The 22999-nt window shown below is 40.5% G+C and overlaps 1 protein-coding gene across 1 annotated transcript in view; it reads right to left on the bottom strand.

Moving 5' to 3' along the window:
* Positions 1–22719, bottom strand: part of rargb (retinoic acid receptor, gamma b) — a 40914-nt gene extending 18195 nt beyond the window's left edge. The window contains exons 1-2 of the mRNA XM_050037942.1: positions 22452–22719; positions 7650–8052 (exon numbers count right to left, since the gene is read on the bottom strand). Coding sequence (XP_049893899.1) covers positions 7650–7821 — 172 coding nt within the window. The 5' untranslated portion in view covers positions 7822–8052; positions 22452–22719. The remainder of the gene's footprint in view (positions 1–7649; positions 8053–22451) is intronic.
* Positions 22720–22999: the final 280 nt, after the last annotated feature.

The raw sequence follows: 22999 nt of genomic DNA, 5'->3' as shown, positions 1-22999 counted from the left end.
TTTCAGATTGTTGCAACCTCACCACTAGATGCCACTAAATCCTACACACTGGACCTTTAATTAATTGTGTAAAGTGTACTATTTGAACACTGTCTGTACATTAGTGCCAAATGGCATAGTCCTCTCCAGGAAATGTCCTCAGAAATTAATAGGAATTCAAAGTGAATTTGCAGACATATAAAATGAACTGTTATGGAAGAGAGAAAGAAAGGGTGCTCAACATAAATTACAAGACAAGGAGTTTACTCAAAACATTTTAGAAGAGTCTGCAGTAAGTTGGTCTCCTAACAATCCCCCTATCTGAGCCCATTAACATTATTTTATATTTGCAATTTGGAATAAAACTTTTGACATATTCGACTTGAACTGAAGCTGAAAGTCTGATCTGTTTCAGTCCACACACCATTCCTTCTTTTTCTTTCTCAATAGTCATCCATCTCCATGCCTCTCTATTGCAGTTTTATTTATCTCTTAAAGCTCCTCTCTCTTTCCATTTGGTCCTGGCGTGCGCGGATATCTAATTCAATTCCTTCAATTCAGCTGAAAATGGATTCAGTTATCTTCCCTCCTGGAGCTTATTGGATAGTTCAGTCACACTGACGAGGGACTCCGCTGCAGGCGAACCACACTGGCCCGGAGTCTGGATAGTTTGTATACGAGACAGCCTCACCCTCCTCCCTTTCCTTCCCTCGTTCAAGAGGGATGAACTCTGGAAGAAACCCCCACTGGGGCTCTAACACCCCCCTTCACTCACACATACACACACACACACACACACACACACACACACACACACACACACACACACACACACACTGACTTCCCAAATTGTCCTGCCTGTGGCTTCGTGTGCTTCATACTACCCTTGTGTGTTACAATTCTCTATTTTCTTTGTTTTTTCTCCTGTTGTTTGTTTGTTTGTGTATATTTCTCCCAACCCCCTGAATCCATTTCTTTATTTTTTATTTTTTTATTTATTATTTGGAGGATAACAGCATGCAGCTTCTCTGCTGTTTTTTTCCCTTAACTTTTTTTATTCATCATGCAAGTACTTTTTTACTTATCCCCCACCCCTCCCACCCTCTTCTTGGTCTCAGTGTGGGGAGTTTTTACCTGTCTTTCACCACCATGGCCGGGCAGCACACAAAAACACACACACACACACACACACACTACAATGACACACTGCAGGGAGCAGAGTAGCACAGTATCAGCCTGCTGAGCTCTCTCCACACCTTGAGACAATTACCCTCCCCGCCTCACAGCACCCAGCCCCCTGTTGCTGCTTTGAGGAAAGAGACACACAAATGCAGGGCCAATGTGAAGAAGAAAGAAAAAGTTGCCTCACTTTCTTTCACTTTTAACAAAACATAAACTCCTGCTATCTGAGTTGCAGCTCTCAGGCTTCCTCACACACACACATACACACAATTTGTAAGAGGAGCGAGTCACATTACAACTATTCACAATCAAGTTCTCCGGCTATTCATCCTGTCGTCATGTCTGACACAAACACACAGAGTTGAACAATGGCCTCTCTCTCCCTCTCTCTGTCTCTTTCCCCAGCAGCAGCTCCTCCGGCTCGGCCGCAGATATTTGCACAAAGTCTCACTGCGGTCATCAGCAAGCGCACAAATATAGTCACAAATGTGAGGCAAGGAGCGCGAGACTGCTGGTTTGTGATATTCATGGGTGTTGGAATGTGCAGCCTACAGAGTGGCAGTGGAAATGTGTGTGTGTGTGTGTGTGTGTGTGTGCGTGCGTGTGCGTGTGCGTGTGCGTGTGCGTGTGCATGTGTGTGTGTGTGTGTGTTTGTGTGTTTGGACGCATGGACAATTATGTGTGTATGTGCTTAAACAGAGTGCCTGTGATGAAAGACACAAAGAAAAACACACAAGCCTCACTCTGTGCCTTTAGGTTCAAGTTACTAATATCACACACACACACACACACACACACACACACACACACACACGCACAAACATTGCAAAGAACAAGATGTGACTAGTACAGAAATTACGAAAGGACATTGTGTTCATTGTGGAAAAATACACTTCTGTTCCTCATGATCACTACAGTGAGATTTCTTCCTTATCATAACTAAACATGGATTTAAAAGTAGACAGAATTTTCATCCTAATGTCATTAAAAAAAGGCAAAAATACATCGTTCCAAAAACATTTCCAGAAATATTTACTTCAAATCCAGAGATGGTATCATGTATTTACACCAGTTCCAGGAAGCTCTGGGCAGAAAAGCTTGAACCGAAAAGAGTTTCTTGTGTGCTCTGATACTAATTCCCAGCTCCCACTGCTATTAGGGGAAGAGGAGAGAACTCACTGTATGATTGAATACACAGCAGGGAGCTTTTGATGTGAGTATCCACTAATTTCAAGTCCAGGGATGTTTTGAGTTTCATCTCATTAGTGAACAAAGTCCAGTCTTTTACTCACACTGATTAGGGCCTGGTTTGAATTAATTGGCAAATCCCACTTAAGCTAGTGTAATACTGTATAATTTTGTTTACTGTGCACTAATGAGAAATAAGTTATTTATTGTAGTGTCAGTGATGGTAAAGAATGGGCTCATTATTTGCACGGTTAGTCATCCTTATTCAAATAATCAGCAGTGAAAACCCTTGCTGGCCAACCGCCACAGCAAACTATCACTTTACACAAGGGAAGTCTACAGAGTTAATAAAATAATTTCTTAAAACCTAGCTGATGGATAAATGTGTCAACTCCTTTCCCACATAATGATCAAGATTCAAGAATGCGAGCCATTTCCATGCCAGTGGTTACAGTCCAGTTCCTGAATTTCAGGGTCGTCCTGCTGAGCTTTCCAGATGATCTCATCTAATGTGCGAAGGTCTTTGGACATTTCTCTCTTGGCAGGTCGGACTGATGCACAAGTGAGAAGCTGATGGTTGGTGGTGTCAACAGGAGCTCTAGACAGAGCATCTGTGACTTTATTTAATTTTCCTTTTCATTACTCAAGCGGTAAGATGAACTCATGCAACCAGAGTACTCATCAGATGAGATGATTGCTACAGGTTACTGAGTTTTAAAAACCAAACCAGAGATGAATAATGTGTCACAACTGCCCTCCAGGAAGTAACGCCACTTTTCTGAACAATCACAATTTGTATATATCTTACATAATCATGAGCCGGTAATTTGTGTACAGCCCATGTAAGTGGGAAGGCTGCGATCACGCGACCACTGTGCTGTTCCTGTTCTGCAGTTGAATAATTCCTCTCTGTTGGATCTAAGGTGAAAGCAATGACCTGCTCACTTCCCAATTCCAAACCGACGCACGAGCCAACATCACAGGCGTCAGTGTACACGATGAAGGATAAAGTGAAATTCAGGTGCAAGTATTGGTAGGGAAGCAAGATGCTGCTTTTCAAGGTTTCAAAAGCAGCGTTGCAGGCTGACATGCAAATGATTTTGGATCATTTCCTTTTCAAAGCATTGAGACACTCTGCTATTCATGAGATGTTGCAATGGTATCAACCAGCCGCTCCCAGAAACCTCTGTAGCTCACTGATATTCCTTGGCATAGGAAACTCTTGCTTTGACAGGACGAGTTAAACATCTGTTAACTGTCAGTTAGCAAGCTACCTATAGAGAGCTTTTTTTCCTCTCTATGATAACTCTTTTTTAAAATGAAATAATGGAACAAAGTCAAAATGTTGTGAAAAAATCATATTTGATGCAAAATTCTGCAATAATAACACTCTTACTTGTATTTACATTTGTGGGGATCGAGGATGGACATGCTAAAGCGAGGAAACTCATTATCTGGAAAAGTAATGGCTGGTGTTGATGCACAACCTATATACATTATTATAAACGTGCATTATGGGTTAATTAACTTGGCTTCAAATCTCAGTGACTGCACCTTTAATCTTTTTTGACAACGCCAAAATTCTACAAGAGTTTTACATGTTAATTTATATGAGCCTGGTTAATTTCCACATCTCGCACACATTTTCAGCTTTGTACCTCCCTTTCACAGAGTATCACACACAAGTATCGCATACTGGTGTCAAGAATATAATTTTATTGATACATATCAATCAAAACATAAATATTTGAAATGGTTTAAATACTTATTTTCCACAGTATTGATACACCCGTACAAGCTGTACTTTCTCAGTCTCTCTTATCGTTAATGTTTGCTCCAGTCATCCTGCTGTTCTCTGCTACTAACCAAGAAAAGAGAAGTCGTCGTTGTCATGTTGAAGCCTTCTTACATTCATCTTTTAATAAAAATTTGGAATTTTATGTCCTAAATGTCAATTTTATGTATATGAAGGCAAAGAAAAACAAAGAAGACAAAGTGAGTGATTATAGAAATAAACTTTAAACTGGTTATTTACCTAATGATACTCTATGGTCTCTGCACTACAAGCTTACAGGGGAGCACCATCTAAATGAATAACTCAAATGTGTTATTTCTGTAGCCTATGAAAGTTCAATCAATATTTGTGAGCATCAGCTACTCTCTCAAAGCCAGAAACCAGAGAAGTAAGTCTCAGACCCTTTTCCACCGCACAAAAAAACTGCTAACACCTGCTAACATTTAGCTTTTTAATGTGATGGGAATCTGCATTCACACTTAGGTCATTTGACTCTGTCAGTGGTCATGGGTATTTATTGGCTGCGGCTCTGATCGGCATTGACGAAAACACAATACCAAGGTGAATGCGCTAATTTTAGCTCCTTAATTTGCAAGAAGCAATAATGAGCCACCACGAAATACCGTCTGTCTCCGCCCAAGCAGCCCTCAAATATTGTTCCATACTAGTCTGCACTGAGTTTTAAAGATAGACTGAATACGTAAGAGATATATAAAAAAAAAAGTAACCACTTTGACGTTTTTTTGTTAATACAGGTCTCCATGCTGCTTTCTGTTGTTTACTAACATATTTTCTGGCCTGCCTGTGGTGTTAAACATGACAAACCAAAAAAAAAAAAAAAAAAAAGCCTACACACAGAAAGGCATGTTCATCTGCTGCATATCGTCTACTGGCAAAGGGAAAGGAGTCTCTAGCCTTTTTTAGCAGGTTTACCCATGTTTAAAAAACCCTTGTATAAATAAATATAAAGTCTGGAGCTGCACAATAGAGCCAGATTTTGTGAACTCACAGAATGTTTGTTTTCTTTTTTATACCCAAATGAGTTTTATTCCATTGTAGTGTTCTCAGTTGTGAAACAGAAAATGTACCCATATACTGAGAACATTCCCCTGGGTGCTCTCAGATCTTTCCTAATTCACTGACTATGGAGCAGCTCCAGACTTTATACTAGTGATGTCAATTACCAGAGGCTCCGCGACATGATGTATGATATGATATTATCATGATACTTTAGTCACAATACAATATTATTTCGATATTGTTGCGATATGCTGACTATTGTGAAAAAATATATAACGATTCATTACCTGTTTTCAACAGCAAATAATGTCCCCAAACGAAAACTTTGTCAACATCTGTTTTATCTAATAGAGAGGGAGTGACATGCAGCAAAGGGCCACAGGCTGGAGTCGAACCCGGGCCGCTGCGGCAACAGCCTTGTATATGGGGCACCTGCTCTACCACTAAGTCACCGAAGCCCCCCAGCACTCTAGTTTTTGGATTTGGGAGAGAGTTAATTATGTTTACTAATATTTTTGGACTGTCTTAGACCAGAGGAGTAACATGTATGAATTTAGAAAAAAGGTGTAGTTCCCCTTTAACGAATCTAATTTGGTTGGCCTCTACTGGCAACTGTCAAAGTGTAAAAAACATAAAAAAAACTGAGACTTAAATATTCTGTATGTACCTGTACACATTCCCTGGGCCTCTTGTTTTGTCACGTGTGGCCACCCGTATTGTCATCAATCCTGACTGACATAATGCGGCCCCTCATATCTTTCTGTCTCTGTCTGTCTCTGTGTGTATTAAAGTCCCAGAGGCAACATGTCAAAGATGTAATGACACTGTGAGTGCTACAAATGTAGTGGTAGGACCTGAGTCTCTAGATAAACAGATATCAGCCGCTCACTGAGCACATTATCTGCGTATATACAGTGAGACACACACACACACACGCTGACTGACAGGAGCGTTCAGCAGGTATTTCTACACCAGATTTCAGTTTTATAGGACAAAAGATACTGTGTTTAGAATACTAATCTAGAATACTAGTCACAGGTATCAATATGGATGCAAGCTAATCCACCTAATTTGCGACATGACTTCATCATACATACAGCAGTCAAATGTTGACAACTACATAAACTTGAGATTATCAGCATTCATATGAACACATTAATGGGTATAAGTTGCAGGAACCTTCATCTATTAATGCTGAAATTGCAAAAGTTGCACTGTAAGGAAGTCAAGAAAATCCTGATCCTGAGCTAAAGAAGGAATTGAGGACAGAAGCTTATTTTAAAGGAGGAACATATTTTATAATCAAAAGAAATTTCAATAACTTCACCACAAATTGCTGCCTTTGTTTCACTTTCACATCCTGTTGTTTACCCTACACAATTTTTTTCCTGATCACTGTGACTCAGTGAATTTCAGTCAATATTTCTCCTTCTATATGAATCCATAGCAACTCCAACTGTATGATACATAACTTTAATTTGCTACAACACTAGCATTACAGGGAATTTACGGTATGTAGTGTCAGTTACATGAATATAGATTCATATTAAAGGGTGCTGTGATCCTGTAATGTCTCAGTAATACTACTGAACAGAGGAGAAGAGAATGAAAAGATCAAATCAACTTCATTTTCAAAATACACACTTTTGTCAGTCTTTGCATGAGTCTCTCTGCAGTCTTTGTCCCTGTGAAGTGCAACAGCGCCCCCTGTGACTTAAAATTGTCTCTCTCAAAACACACTGCTTTGGCAAGTTGGCAGGAGAAACTCTTTCATCTGCCATCCTTCTTCTAAGGAAATGTGTGTTCCTCTATACTGATGAGGATTTGAAAGATTTAGATTGTGTGGAGGGCAGCAAGCTACACCAGAGACCATTATGTTTGCTGGTTTTTTCCAGCCCTACCCTCTCTGCCATCCGTTTGGTTTACCACATGGAAAACTTTCTTCTCTTCTCTTCTCTTCTCTTCTCTTCTCTTCTCTTCTCTTCGCATGATTTAAAGCCTGATTATAATCTCAATTCGCCCTGAAGACACAAATTGTGAAGAGTCCTCACTGTTTTACACAAAACAGGACTGTCTGGACATGGATATTTGGCACACTGTCTTGTCATATGCAAGTGTGTGGGATCAGAATTTCTTGATTGAACCTTGGCCCAGTCTTGATTATATTAAACATTTTCAACATATTTTCTTCAACAGTCTGAATTAAGATAAATGTGTCTCTCTAGTTTTGAGCGGTAGGTCTGAATATAATGAGATTTTTTTTGGTTAGGAGCATCTTTGTGCATCTGTGCATTGATATGAGTTTACGTAAGTGAGGTATCCCAACAATTTTCTCAAAATTTCTCTCTTTGTCTTTTTTAATAAAATGCACCAAATGGAAAACCTACACCTTTCAAAGCGACACACTATAAAAGTGATGAATAACAAGTCTTCATGGTTGATTTTGTAAGTTGCGTAAATGAATAATAAATTATTTATTACTCACATAATGCAGCCATCTCTTTGGGAAGATCTGCCCCAAACCGGCCGAAAAGGTGGCTACTGGCCAGCAGGTCAAAGGGGGAGTGGCTCCGCATGGAGTTAAAGGTAAACGGGTACATGGCACGAGGAAAGCCGGTCATGTGACGCACTTGGTGCTCCCTGTTGGTTGCCATCATGAAAAGTGCTGCTGCTGGTTTGGGTGAGTTTTCTCTGACTGTCTTAATGTTTCCTCTTCCTTCGTCTTCTTTGTCAGGGGCCTGCAGTGAGTTTGAAGTGGGCTGCTGCCATTCAGCCCCTCTCAGCTGCTAGCTGCTCTGCCGTCAGGCTGCAGAGAGGTGAGAGGGATGCTGACAAGCAAGGAAGAGAGATCAGGAGCCACGTGACCAAGACCTGACGAGGTCCAGACTCTGTAGAAAAGAAGGAAGGAGAAGAGCTTATGTCAGTCCTGGAGACCATAGTGAGTTAAAAACTTTCCTTAAGTCAAATCGATAACAACAATTCATACAAAAATAGCGATAACAAAAACAATACCTGAAATATCTCAAAGACAAAGTCCAGATGAGGAAAAAAAACACAAAGAAGGCAAAGAGCAAAAAGAGAGCACTGAAGAAACAGAAACACTTCTCTCATGTTTTTTGTCTGTCTTCAAAGTAGTGCAATGATTTCAGGCAATGCCATATGATTTCAATCAGCAGTACTGTATTATAAAGGGTCTCTCTGTTCCCTCTGCCAGCCTGACTGTAGCCAGCCTTCTCGAGAACAGCCAGCCACAACATGGGCACAATTAACCCTTTGCAACAACAGACACATGACTTACTCCTTCTCACTGTACCCCACACCACAAACCCTCTGTGAAGCAAACAAACCTCTGAGGGTCTATGGTGATCACAATATCTCACCTTCTCTGGCCCTCAGGACTCACGCAGTGGCTCTGTGACCCTGTCAATAAGTGAAATGAGGGCAGCCCTCTCCTCTTGTTTCTCTATGACTCTCTCATCCCCTTTAGTGATTTCATGAGTGGGTGGAGCTTAACTCTCTGTGGTGGAGCTGTGGTAAATACAGCTCGGCCAAAGAATGTCTTGTTGTTTTGGGCCTGCTTCAGCATGGGAATCAAACACCCAGGGTGGGTGAGATGCAGAGGGAGAGAATTATGAATTTACAAATGGCCCTTATTGCACTACTAAGTAGAATACACAGATTCAATAGAAATACAGAGTGAAGAAAACATAGGGGAACTATCTGTCCGTCTATCCGTACCTGATTGAAAGTAAATTATTCCACATGTGGAGGTAAAAATACTGGCTACAGCAGAGCCCCTTTACAGGACAGAGACATGCCAACAAATACACACCCAAGCTTTACCTCTTAATTTAGCAAGTCCCACAGTTTCCATCTTAAAGGGACAATTCACTCAAATTGCCTCTTGTGTTCTTGTTGTACTTCGCCATGCAGATTATGTTTTTATTTGTTCAGGCTTTGAGATATCTATTTATGAGACATCTGCATCCAACCAAACGAAACAGAGATGAATAAAAGTTTGTTAATGGAACTCACAGAATTTAAAAATCAGTTAAAAAAAACAGCAATATATCTTTCCGGGAACAGAGTCCCAGTTCTTAATAATCCATGGACCTCTCTGTGAGCAGTTTTCTTCAATAGAAAGCACTGCTGTAGTGCTCAAGATCAGTCTTGGTCTCAAGACCACTTTTTAAAGCTCTTGGTCTTGTCTCGCACTTGACTACATTTTTACTTGGCCTTGCCTCCATCTCAGACTAAAAGGACTTTGGATTTTATGTTCAAAACCAGTCAAGACCACAACAGCAGGGATCAGTGTTGAATGAAGATGGTTTAGTTGATTTCACCCCTTAGTGTTTGTATATGTTTGCTCATAGAAAATAAATTCCCAAATTCATGGTGCATTCCCCAATATACACAATAAAAGACATGAATAAAGAGGAATATTGATTTGGGTGATTTTTGTGGGTCAGTCAGATCAATTTTAGAAGTGCGGTCTGGTCTTGGTCTTGACTTGGTTTCAACCCCTCAAAGTCTTGGTCTTCTCTTGGTCTCAGTACATTCTAGTCTTGGTCATGACTTGGACTTGGTGTAAGCGGTCTTGACTACAACACTATTAGAAAGTAGAAGTGTTTACAACCATTTACCTCTGTTATATCGGATGAACCTGGACATATCCCAAACTGTTTCATAAGGCTTAATATTACCTGGGCTGAATGAAAAAGTGTTTGCTCTGATAAAATTGCTTCATTTTGAAATCTTAGGTGCTGCACCTTATTAAAGAGCTTTAATCATAACAGCTTATTCCAGGCTTCATCACTCAAGATCCTAAGAAGATGTGTTTTGGTCAGCCAACCCGTTTAAGTACTTAGCAGTTGCAGCCATAGACTGTAGGTTGTAGCCCGTTGTCATTTTCAGGACGTCAAATACCAACGCATTGTCACATCCCTCGGCATGTTAAATCAACACCAAAGACACCCTTTAGCATCTTTAGGAGATGCACATAGCTTTTTACTAACCCCAATCTAAATCCATCTCCGGCAATACACTAAGAGCAACTGACGTGGTATAAAGAGAGGGGAATCCACGTAGGGAGGGATGGAGTCAAAGTGGATGGGTTAAACAAAATAGCCCCATTCCCACCAAGCAGTACAGTACGGTAAAGTTCGGTACACTTTTTGTCCGTTTCACTGTGAAAATTTGTGGCTGGTACCAATGGAACCATTCCATACCATTCCCATTTTTGGTACTGGTACTAAAAGGTGGAGCTGTGAACACTGCAGTCTGTTGATTGGTCACTCTACACAGGGATGAGTTGTGGCTAGTTTTGAGGGAGTTTTACATATAATAGTAAACTGTAACCATAAAATAAAGGATGTTTTGCTGCCTCTCGCAGCAGCTGGAGTCTTGAGAAAAAAAAATTCTATTCACTGGGCCGACTGCCGGCAACTTTTAAGGCGGAATGTTTACTTGTAATGTTAGTGAATGCATCAGCACACCTTGTGTCACACCTTAAATTTCAATATGACAACTATGAGCATTACTTCAGTATTTACTGTCTCTCTTGGATGACATACACTTTTAGTAATGAGCGCATCTTCAAGTGTTTAAAAATATATATTAATTTCGACTGCGTTATGTGAACTGCATATATTCTAATCTGCACTTGGAGAAAAAAAAAAAAGCATTGCAGAGCATCGTTCCTGTGAGCAATAATAAACCCCTGAGTTTGCCTGAGAAGGACTAAATGCGCAAAGCTGCTATTTTTAAATGCAGTGCAGCCTGTTATAATTTGTTCTGAAAATGTTGGTGTGCAACCCTGTTCTGTGGACGATAAACGAGGTGCAGTCTTCCAGTCGTGTAACCAGTGATGAGGAAATACAGCGAGTGTTGGACGAAGCAGTGAGTGACAACAACCCCACCCACATTTAGGGGCACTGTTTGCACACCCAACAGACCCATGGTAAAGGTACCATGTCTGAAGGGTTATTCTTGGTTCCAAAGGTACCATACCAAAAGTGTTTGGTGGACTAATCAGACTTTCACCCAGGAGACTGCAGTTTGTGTCCTGTTTCAAACCAAAAGTCAGTGCTGTTTTAAGGTACTTTTAAGGTAGTATTTGTTCACATACTAACATCACTCAAGAGGCACATTTACATCATGTTACGCAAGAAACACAATCATTTTAACCAGAATCATGATCTTTTTTATAAACCTAACCAGGTAGTTTTGTTGCCTGAAGCTAACTGCGACTGTTTCACAACATTAGCCACATGTTACAATGTATTTCAGCTATGCATCACATAGAGATGCTAAAAGGGTGCCCTATGTGTCTCTGTGAGGCACAGAGGGATACAGGACAAAGTGTTGGTAATTGATGACCTGGGAATAAGAATGGGATGCCAGTTCATACGTATGTTTTATGTCTGTTGTTGAGGTTTTTTTCTGGTATTCTTAACCTGCAAATTAGTAATACACACATGATATGACTTTTTTAAATTAGATATCAGGATATTTTAGACTGTAAATAAAATATAAGTATCAAAAATGATGCACTCAGTTGCCAGTTTTTTGGGTACCCATGTGCTGAAAAGTAATGCAGTCTAACACAACAGAAATACAATAAATCCCTCATGAAGATAAGATTGTTCACCTTTTGTAGAAACTGTTTAAAAGAGGTGTTGCTTTAAATTGGAGGCTTACGTTTGTAGTGCTGTACAGTTGTATTGCATCACACTGAGGGGTGTTTCTAATATTTAGTCTACACTCAATGATATAAATCGGGTGGATTAAACATTAGACTAACCATCAGGCATCTGTGCTACCATTATTAGGCCTATAGTAAAATACTTCAACATCCTTCTGTTGTTACGCCAGCTTTTTCTTCCAAAACACACACATACAGCACATGTTACACATTCACATACACAGCCACAAAATCAGCGCAGTGAGTGTTGTTTTTAAAGTCATATTTCCCATATTGACATATTTTCTGTAACTGCTTGGCTCTGCTGCGGTTTTTCTTCACTGCAAGGGCCAGTTAGGGAGAGTCCCTGCGAACTATTTTCACAAAGAGCTTTTGTGTTTGACGATCAGAAAATGTCAAACACAGGTTGGACAAAGTGTGTAGTGATTAAAAAAAAGTGATTACATACATGGTGTGGAATGGTCACATTTTGCAAAACATATGCATGCACATGCCTCTCCAAAAGCAGCACACAGAAACATACAAGCACGGACATGCAGGCTGGAGAAGTGAACGTACACAGATGTTCTGTGACTTTAATCATGTTCATGGGCGAGTAATCAGTGGAAAACACACTGTGTTCACACATGCTGAAGCACCATTGAAAGCTGCAATTGACCTTGAAGAATGAAGGAGTAAATATAGGATGGAGGATCCCTCCACACATGCAGCTTTGGAGTCGTTCGACTTCAAGTTGACTCTTTAACCAATCAAATTCAAAGACCGAAATCACCAGTATGAAAGCCAGATGTATAAAAGGATTGGGATGAAGAAAAAAATAAAGTGTCGAAAGCTGAAAAAAAAAAGATGGAAAAAGATAGACGGAAACAGAGGAAAAGAAAGGGAGGGGAAGAACATAAGAGGGAGTTTCAAGCATCTGGCAGGCCATGTGTAAGAAGTGAACAGAGTCCTATTAATTAGAGCCATACTAGAAACTGGATTAATAAGAGAAAGAACGGACTGTGGTAAAGCAGCATGGGAGGAGGGAGGAGAAAAAAAAAAACGGGCAGAGCGGTTGCAGAAAACATACATAAAAATAAAGCAACGGTTTTATTTCCACTAATAAACTATGAAATAATGTGCACCCAAGCCAAGGAACGGTTTCTTTCTCTCTAATGAGTAACACCCCCCCGCCCCCTCACCCTCCCTCCAGGGGGAATACACCTTGGGTAAGGCAACAAAAGCAGTGCTGTGTCTCCGGGCCTCCAGGCCTCAATGCAGCTTTTATGAGACCTGGCTGGGTCAGGTCAGACTGGGTCACCTGGTCCTGGTCCTGCTGACACACAAATACACCAACACACACAACCGATGCTCCCTTTTCCCAGACTATGGGGATTAAAAACAGCTTTAGTGTAAAAACGTTGGGGCTTTCCACCTCTCTGTCTTTTCCAACAAGCCACTGCAAACCATCAACTGTGTTTGTTTTCACACAACTTCCATCAAACTCTGCTTTCTGGAGCGACCCCATTATGTGCAGAACATTGCTGCAAGAGCTGTAAACATCTCTCAGCTGTAAACAGTTGAAATGACAAAAACATTTTTTAAATAACGTGTTTTAAGTGCTTATTAGGAGCATCATCTGGACCTAGTTACCCTGGGTGTAAATGTGACTAAACTTTATGGTGTTCCCAGCCCAAATCAGCTTGAGGTTATAGTTATGAAACTACACGCACACTGACACACAGAAGGTCATTACTGAGCATCTGTCCACACTGAGTCATTAACATGTGAAAACGACCTGTGACCAGACTAGCATATCAGGAGGCCACCTCACCAAATCTGCAACATGGAAGCTGAACGATATCATTTCTTTTTGCTCACTTTAACAGCAAACTAGGGAGAGCACTATAGGGCTCACAACTTGCAGGCGACAATCATTTGTGAAAGGTGATGCCGCCATTGTTGTAAGCAGCACTTAAAAAATTGCCCCAGGTTGTTTTTATAAAAATCTCTTTCGTAATTTGGTAGGCAAACAACTAATCTGTCAGAGTCAACACCTGGCCAGGTCATAGGGCTGTACCAAATAGTCTGAAGCTTCATTCATAATGCTGAAATTAAAAAAAAAAAAGTTAGACTTGTAGCATTAAATACAGAAGGTCTGACTGGGGATGAGACTCGCCAGCACAGGCCCTAGGCGATGGCTCACTCTCCGGTACGCAGGTTAGGTAGCCATGGTTGTCTCCAAGCTAGTGTGGTGATAATGCAAGATGGCAGTGATATTATCTGCATTTTGGTCGATGTGAATTAAATATCATCATCCGCCCATGTCCACAACGGTCCGCATAGACTCCACATACAGCTCATTTATTGTGGTTGCGTGGACTGTATGCATAGCAAGCGTGCTGACTGCACATGGTCCAGTCTCTTGTTCCACACTCTGGTCCAGCCCAAAACCCTGCGGCCAAGCCATCTGCAGCCGCTGCAGCATGGTGAAGTTAGTTTTAAGGTGGATATTTGACAGACATTCACCTCAGACCAGGAAGCGGCTTCTTATTTTCAGTTTTACCCAATGCTGGCAGTAGGAGGAAGGTAAGCTCAGCTCCCAGCCCTCCTGTTTACTACCAGGGGGCTGACATGGACTGCCAATGGCACTATGAATACAACCGCATGTGCGTCCGCATAACGTTCAATGCAGAAAGTATATCCAAGCCTTTGGTAGCATCTAGCAGTGAGGTTGCAGCACTAAAACATCTCTTATGTGCCAAGGGTGTGGGAGAAATACAGTCGCTGACACAAAAAGGCAAATGGCCCTATCTAGACTGAGTATTCGGTTTGTGTGTTCTGGGCTACTGTAGAACACAATGGCGGACTCTTCATGGACCCACTCTGCATGTAGATAAAAACAGCTCAATCTAAGGTAACAAAAACACTATGACTCTTATTTTCAGATGATCCTAAAGTAATGAAAACATAGTTATGAATATTATGTACCATTTCTGCCAATACCTGCCCCTAAATCCTACATTTCTATTCGATCCCCTCCTCTTCTCTGGGATTGTCAACAATGTGGTCTAAATCAGCCAACTCATGATTTTGTAGCTGTCATTTACATATACACCTGTTTCTATTGTCAGACAACTGACAAGCACAATTCCTAAATGCAACCTGTGGATCAGGCTCTATTTTACAACTGCAAAGTCATCTGACAGCATCAATATAAATACATTTGAATGACAATGACTTGTATGTCCTGATTGGCTATATTAAGGTTTTAACTTTCTGTTAAAAGCAGCAGAAAGTTGACTTCTTATTTACACTGCTATACATGATAAAAAAGTTTAACATTATAGCAGTTATATGCTTTGTTCTTAGATCCATCACTCTTTGGTGAATTGAGAATTTTGATCAGATTTTTGGTTGTTTTTTATCTGCACATTAGAGAAAAATGTGGTGTGGAGATAATGTGGTGAAGCATTTTTTTAGGGAAACTGATTACTGGAGAGTTACAATTAATCTTCAGTTTTATAGTATAATGAGTCCACTTTTGGGGCTGGGAAATGTGTGGTAACAGGAAGTCTAGTATGTGTCCTCCAGTGTCAGTTAGTGAATGAGCAACAGCCTCAGTTAAAGCATTCAGAAAATGGAGCTTGATCAGGGTGTTTATAGGTTAATAAAGGATTAATCCATCTTTAAATCATGAAAAGATTGCACAAGGATAAAGACTGCACTATTTCATAGACCAGGTAACAGTATACACTAGAGAGGACTAGTAGCTCCTAGTTTCCTGCCCTGTTTTCACTGTTTGGACAGGTTCCTAATGTCACCAACAAAAACAGTTGTATTGCTTATGTACTCTTGCAGGCTGTTCTCAAGCAGTGTTTGTATGCATACCTACTAAAATTAATTTATTTGTATATAACCTACATAATCATGAGCCAGTAATTCATGTATGACCCACGTAATCAGGAAGGCTGTGGTCATAAGACAAATGCGCTGATGGGGAGATGGACGTGTCACAAAACACAGGACTTTCCTGCAGCAGACTGGTGTTTGTGTCCCATGTGAAACCAAGTGAACTTTTAATCATTTTAAGGTGCTTCATCAGCATTTTTATTTTCCTAAACCTAACCAAATTAACTTAACTTGCCCAAACCTAGCCTTTGTAACTTTGCTTGCCTAAACGTCACCCAAGTAATTTTACATTAAGTACATAACGTCATTCATGGAGTGATAATTTGTTGGATATCATACGAACCGTTGTATGAGGATACACTGATTCTTGCATGGTGGCATGTCAGCTTGCATCAGCCTGTTTTGACTTTTCTTTCACTCTGAAAACACTCTTGAGTCTTTGCATTGCTCAGTCAGTATGTTTACATGCACACCTAAGTCGAGCTATGGTTAGCTCAACTTGGCTATCTAATTGGACTACTGTCCTTGTCCCAGTATACAAGCACGGGAGGGGAATTGATTTATTATCTGAAGTGTGATAGGTGGCAATATGTTCCCTTTCATCCTGTCAGTATTGGACCTTTTTCCAGTTCACCTGTTACGTCACAGACCAAACAGTCAACAAACAAGTTAGCTATGGTTAGCTAGCGGCAAACTGGTACCATGGTGGACAACCTTACAGCTCTGTAAATTTCTTCAGTCAGTAAATGCACGGCTCTGGATACAGATTTCATCATGTGGTTACCAGCTTCTTCTTCTGTTCTGGAAACCATGGAACATGCGCCGAGCGCCTAGGCCAGTTAGGGCCCAATTGACTGTATACATGCAGGGGTAATTCAGCTCCCAGCTGCATTATCTGGGTGTGTTAGTATGACTTTGAGAAATACGATTTAGTACGATTTCAGTTGGATAACATGTTAACATGTATTTTAAAAGTCCACTTGTCGGATTAACACAATAAATCATTTTTCTGTAATGTGCCACACAGAGTTATTATTACTGATATTTTGGAGTGAACTTTCCTTGTCATGGAGGGACTAATGTTGTATAGATGGAACAAATTTGACTATGTATTGTGGGGGAAAGGGTTGACTGCAAGTTGACTGCATGAGTAGTATTACTCGTCAGTGATTAGTCAGTGCTAAATAGCTACCTGTGTAGTTTTAGGTACCCTTTCCTTCTTTCTTCAAGTCCAGCTGTGTTCTAAACTGAATCTGAGAATCAGTAAACATTGATAGTGCATGGATAGATAATCAGTAAAACAAACAGTTCTTGATATGCTAACAGGAATAAAGGCAACATGACCAAAAAAATCTCTTTATTATTTATAATTCATTAATGAAACCTACACTTTTGACTTATGCACCATCAGCATTGTTTTTTTAAGGCAAAGCATCATGTACGCAATGTCTCAACTACAACAGAATACAAGCACACTGCCAGATTTTAGGATTTCATTGGAGGGTGTTGAGGTTCAGAGAAACACATGAGAAAGGTAAATGTTGTGTTGGTACTGTTAATGTTTCCACTAAATAGAAACAGTGTCAGTTATGTAACTCTGAACTATTATCAGAGGGTTTAAATGCTCAGCTCCACATCACATAATGATGTCCTTTATTTTGTATAATCATGTGGTCGATTAGTCCTCACTGTTAGCGTAGCCAGTGGATTACATGATGATGTTTCTTATTTTTTTTCTATACCCTTAAAGTGGTTGTTTCACCCCAATGAGAGTGTGAACGCTTGTCTAAGACAAAATAAAAACTGTTTGTTGGATAATAAACACACTTTGATGTTTTGGACTGAGAACAGGCCACATGAACTGAAAAGTATCCTGTCAGTAAATAGAAAATAAAAAAATGTTGTGTTTTTTTTTCTCCTCCCAACTATTTAGTCATCTTTCTGTTTCCACACTTTCAGTGTGTGGGTTCAATCCAGAGCGATGTGAGTCAGCTGGAAAATAGGCGGGTATTCAGTGATTAAGTGCTATGGATTTTCTTTTTTTTGTTGTTGCTCTTTTATTTGGTTGGTTTATTATCTTGTGTTGTTCTTTTGTGGATATGAGCTTTGCTTATCTTTTGTTCTTTCCCTTTTATTCTGAAATCTATTTGCTTATTGTCAGTTTAACGTGGAGCAAATCTTCAGCCACTTTTGACTTGCACAACAGTTGAAAGTTTATGGTTTTGTCCAGCTTGTATCTATGGAGACATTAGAGTGTGATAGTAGGAAGGAAATCAAGAGGAAAAACTTAAATACAATCCCTGCGTTTGAAACCACAGAGTTTCTCTGTATGACACCGAGCCACAAAGTAAAGTAAAAGGCAGAGTCTGAGTGGATATAAAAACTCCCCCCAAAACAGCCAAATGCAGGGAAAAACATGACTTCAGCAGGGACAATTAGCTGTAAACCATAAAACCACAATCAAATCTGGCCTTTTCTGCGAGAATGCAGCCAGGGATGATCTGTCCTGAACACTCCAAGCAGAAAATGCACATACTGACACACAGAAACCATTACAGAGGGGAAAAAACATAGGCACCATCACCCACAAACAACATAATGAGATTTTCCAACAAATGACCGTACTATATTTTATGTCAAACTGACATGTAAAAATGTCTTTTGAGCAACACAAATATTGCAGGGCCGTAAACCATCGGTGTCTGACAGCCATCTTATACCCGCAAAATGTTTCTGGCTGTGGCAAACACATATTTTCATTTCATGCAAGTCATTATGTTGTTAGCTTAGTCAAGAATGTATACACAGATGTATATATTAAGCCTCAAAATAACATTTGATGTCTGTTTCCCCGCTGTTACTCAGAAACATCTTTCATAGGGATTTCCAGATATTCGTTTTATGAAAATGATTTCCAGTAAACAAGATTTGATCTCCCTCGCCGAGTTTATAGAGGCTATAAAAAATACATGTTTGAAGTTTGAGGGTGACAAAGTCGATAATAACCTAAAGGCAATAGTTCCACATTCTGGGGAATCCACAAAGTTTCCTTTTTCTTTTTGAGAGTTAGAAAATTCAATGCATTGTAGCTATACGTCTGAGAGTGGTATCGATCTGCTTGTCTAACTTTTGGCAAGAAAGCCAATAAATGCATTTCCAAAACATTTTGAATTAACCCTTTAACTTCACACCACCTGTTGAACTTTCATCTCAGATTCAAATCCGCAACACATTATTAAAATGTTTTTATGTAAATGACAGTGTATCTACTAAAGCGATGTCTCCAACAAATGTTTATGGATACAACCACTGTTCCAAGTTTAGTTATGCTGGGTATGCTTGAAATTAGGACTGTTACATTGAAATTGCAATTTTCAAGTTGGTGATTGATGGAATTATTAACAAAAAAACTTTTGCAGAAGTGACTATTATAAAAATATATGTATATATATATATATATATATATATATATATGTATATATATATATATATCAGAGGATCGAATAGGAAGGGTCATTTTCAGCCTGATAAATAAATTCAAGTTTTCAATTAATTACAGTCAGTACATGCTTATTATTTTTATTAGTTTTGTGGGGTTTTTAGATCTAGATTAATGCTCTATAAGTAAAATGTATTTAAAGAAGAAAAGATTAATTGTCATTGACAAAAAACAAAAAAAAATCTGATTTCTGATTAATCATGACCCCATTTTTTTTTTTACACAAAACTGCCAAACACTCACTGGTTCCCATGTCCTCAGTGTGTATGCTTGCAATGTCTTTAACCTTCTATGATAGTAAACTGGTTTTTGGACTGTTGGTTGGGCAAAGAAGGCAATTGAGATGTCGGAGATGTCGGTTTGATCTCTGGGAGATATATACCAAACATTGGATTAGAAATTATTATTACTGTTAACCTGGATTAGTTGGGGTCTTTGGGATATTCACATTACACCAAAATACATGATCGAGTTACAGTATTATCATCAGATCATCTCCACCCAGTAGAAAACGATCTGAAAGTCACAATAGGCACCCTCCACTTTGTTCATTCATCACCACAAAGCATCACCTGACTCTAGACTAACTTATTTTTACTCTTGTAATTTTGTAATTTAAACTGTCCAACATACTCAGAATGACACAGTATGAATTCTGTGTTAGCAGTGCTAATGGGGATGATGTTGACGATAGTAATGCTTCATAACACACACAATGTTGTCATTATGTGGAGCCAACCCTGTGGGCTCCCGGGGGTCTCCAGGTCGGAGCCGGGGTCAGCCCCTGTCGCTCCAGGCGCAGCAGCCCGGGCCATGGGTCAGGCCTAATTGAAGCATTTGGTGGGCAGCTTTTCATTTAGTATTAAAGTAAAATGTGTGTCTAGAGACTGTCTGAACCCCCCACCACCTATATGTCTAACACACACTCAAAATCTGTGCCTTGCTGTTGCTCCACAGAGAGGATTAGAAATGTGTTTAAAGGGACTTGTAGCCTGTACTGAAGAGCAGCCCCGGGGCCACGATTAAACACACTGAGAAGCTCTTTAGACACACTGAGACACATTCAGCCTCAATTTTTTTTTTTTTTTTTAAAAAGTGCAGCGAAAGCATTAATGAATGTTACAAGTGACTTTCAAATCTCTGAAGCCAATTGGGCACGTCAAGCCCGAACCACAACCACTGCATGGCTCTCAAAATAACTCAGTGTACAATATTCTGCAGAACAAGAAAACATTTGTGTCTTCTGCTCTCAAAAACAAGTAGCACACGCTCACTTCTTTGTCCTGGAAGATCCAAGTTTCCATTTCTGTGTAGCGGGTATGAGAACAGCCCTGTTCAAAATCAAACTCAGCTGACACGCCGGCAAAGACGAATTGTTTCATATATAAATATATATATGTATGTATATGAGGAAATAAAGAAGAAAGAAGTCAGTGAGACTGTGAGGAAGAGAAAGAACGAGGGAGAGGAGCCAGACAGCCTCCTCAGCCTGAGGGGCTGTCATTCTTGAAAAGTGTAGAGAACAAAGATGAGATCGCAATGCAGTTAAAGGAGTTATATCCAAACACACCCAAACCCATACACACACACACACACACGCATTCCTTCTTGAAATTTTTTCTCCAAATGATGAAACCAAATGAAAAAAATTAGGAGTTAACCAAGAGCAGATGCATGCACCATAAATGTTAGATTTCAAAAAGCTGAAAATAATCTGACCTGGGATCAGAGAGACAAGTTCACTCAGTAGCCGACACTGTGGACGTCCACTGACGGAGAAAATGACCAAGTGACGAAAAGCAGAGTAAAATCAAACCCATTCAATCAGACGAGAAGAGGAAGCAAAGAAGACGACAAAGAGGAGTTATATTTAGCGAGTCTGTCACTGCTCTCCAGAATGTGATCTCTAATATGCTATGTAGTGTTTGCACCCAGCTGTTTATGCCTCCTTATAGACTCGTCCACCTATTCCTGTGGACGTGCTGATGAACATTCCTCCAGACATTAAGGAAAATTAATCTGGAATAGATTTGTCAAGAGTTTGCTACAGCAGCTCGCAGCGGGGGCCTTGCATTGGAGTGCATGGCGTAGAGTGGCATGCTCAGCAGTATGGTGTTAGCGGACAGACGCGGGCAGCTCGGATCAGCTGGGAAGAAGCACTTAGCAGATGAATAGCATCTTAATCACAATCATCAATCAAGCAATGCATCTGTATTTATACAGCGCATGTCGCACAAAGGATGCTATTTGAAATGATTCATGGGCTTTATAAAAAAGGGGGTCAGCAAGTGTATTCTCACACACATACACACATAATGCAAAGCAGCAGTGATCAGACACACAGCAGACTGTCTTGTGATATCCGGAGTGGCCTATTTCAGTGTTTCCATCCCGCTTATGTAATTGTGTGGATGGAAACCTGTTTACATAACCTTCAGGGAGGGGGGATGAGTGACCGAGTGTGTTCATACTCAGGTAGACCAGACCCACTCAGCCATTTGTGATGTTGATGGAGTGATCCATCAAGTCTGACAGCCGGTCTGTTGGCTGAGAGCCTGCGGGCTAAGGCAGCCACTTTGTCTGGTGCTGGAGAATGGCCCGAGATGGTTACCAAGCTCACCTGTAGCACGCCACCAAGCCTGATGTATGCAACAGTAGAACGCAGTGACCTCTGCTCGCGAATTCTAACATCCATTATTTAACATGGACCTTAGCAGTGATCATAACCTTTCAGCAGCTGTGAATCAGAGTTTATAAAGTCAGGAATAAACACAGAGATGTGCATCCATCAGTGGGGGAAAAACAAATGACACACACATACATCTCCACAAGCATTTGTCTTCTCTCATGGAGCGGCCCCTGAGCACATGCAAGTGCTGATCAGCTTTCATTCCCCTCCTTAGCTGTTTCTGTTGTTCTTTCTCCCTTCGCTCGAAATCTCTGTTCTCAATTAAAGCTGTCCTCAGGAAACTCAATCTCTCCACTCGTGCTGTCCCAGAAACACACACACACGCACACACTCACAGAAAGAGAGAGGAGGAGAGAGACAAGAGAAACACACACACATCTCACTCATGCTCTGACATGTCCTCTGTCTGTCTTCTTTTCACACACACACACACACACACACACCGCCAACAGAAGTTATAAGTAAAGGAAGATCTTGAAAAATTGGATTGAAAAACCAAACTTACCAGATGTGGCTGAACACGGCACACAGTGAGGCGGCTAGTGAGGGTGAGTCAGTGGAGAAACGAGCTGGGAAGGAGCGTAGTAGTTGTGTTTGTCAGTCAGAAGTCCCTCTCACGGCGACGATAGAGCTCAGCCTGTTGCATTCCGCCTCCCTCTCCTTTTCCCCTCTCTCTCTCTCTCTCTCCCTCTCACACACACTAACACACACCCTCTCTCCTTCTCTCTCTCTCTCCTCCTGAAATCATTGTGTACTTTGATTCACAAACCCTGCCTTTGTCACGTGATCCAACACTTCAAATATACAGCACATTTTTTACCAGCCACAGAATGCCCGAAGGAAGAGAAAACAGGGTCCAGAAAGCTTAGGTTTCAACTTGCTGCCCACCCCCTCTCTTCCCTTGTCTCTCTCCCTCTCTCTCTCTGTCTCTCTTTCTTTGTCTCACAGCCCCTTTCTCTCTCTTTACCTCCACTCCGTCTACACTGTACTGTCAGTCAACGCTCTTTTGTTGGATTTCAACTCTACGAGTGTTTGTTTTACATTTCTAAATTT

This window comes from Epinephelus moara, chromosome 24, assembly GCF_006386435.1.
Source record: "Epinephelus moara isolate mb chromosome 24, YSFRI_EMoa_1.0, whole genome shotgun sequence".
Lineage (NCBI taxonomy): Eukaryota > Metazoa > Chordata > Actinopteri > Perciformes > Serranidae > Epinephelus > Epinephelus moara.
This window is presented reverse-complemented; position numbering and strand designations above follow the sequence as displayed.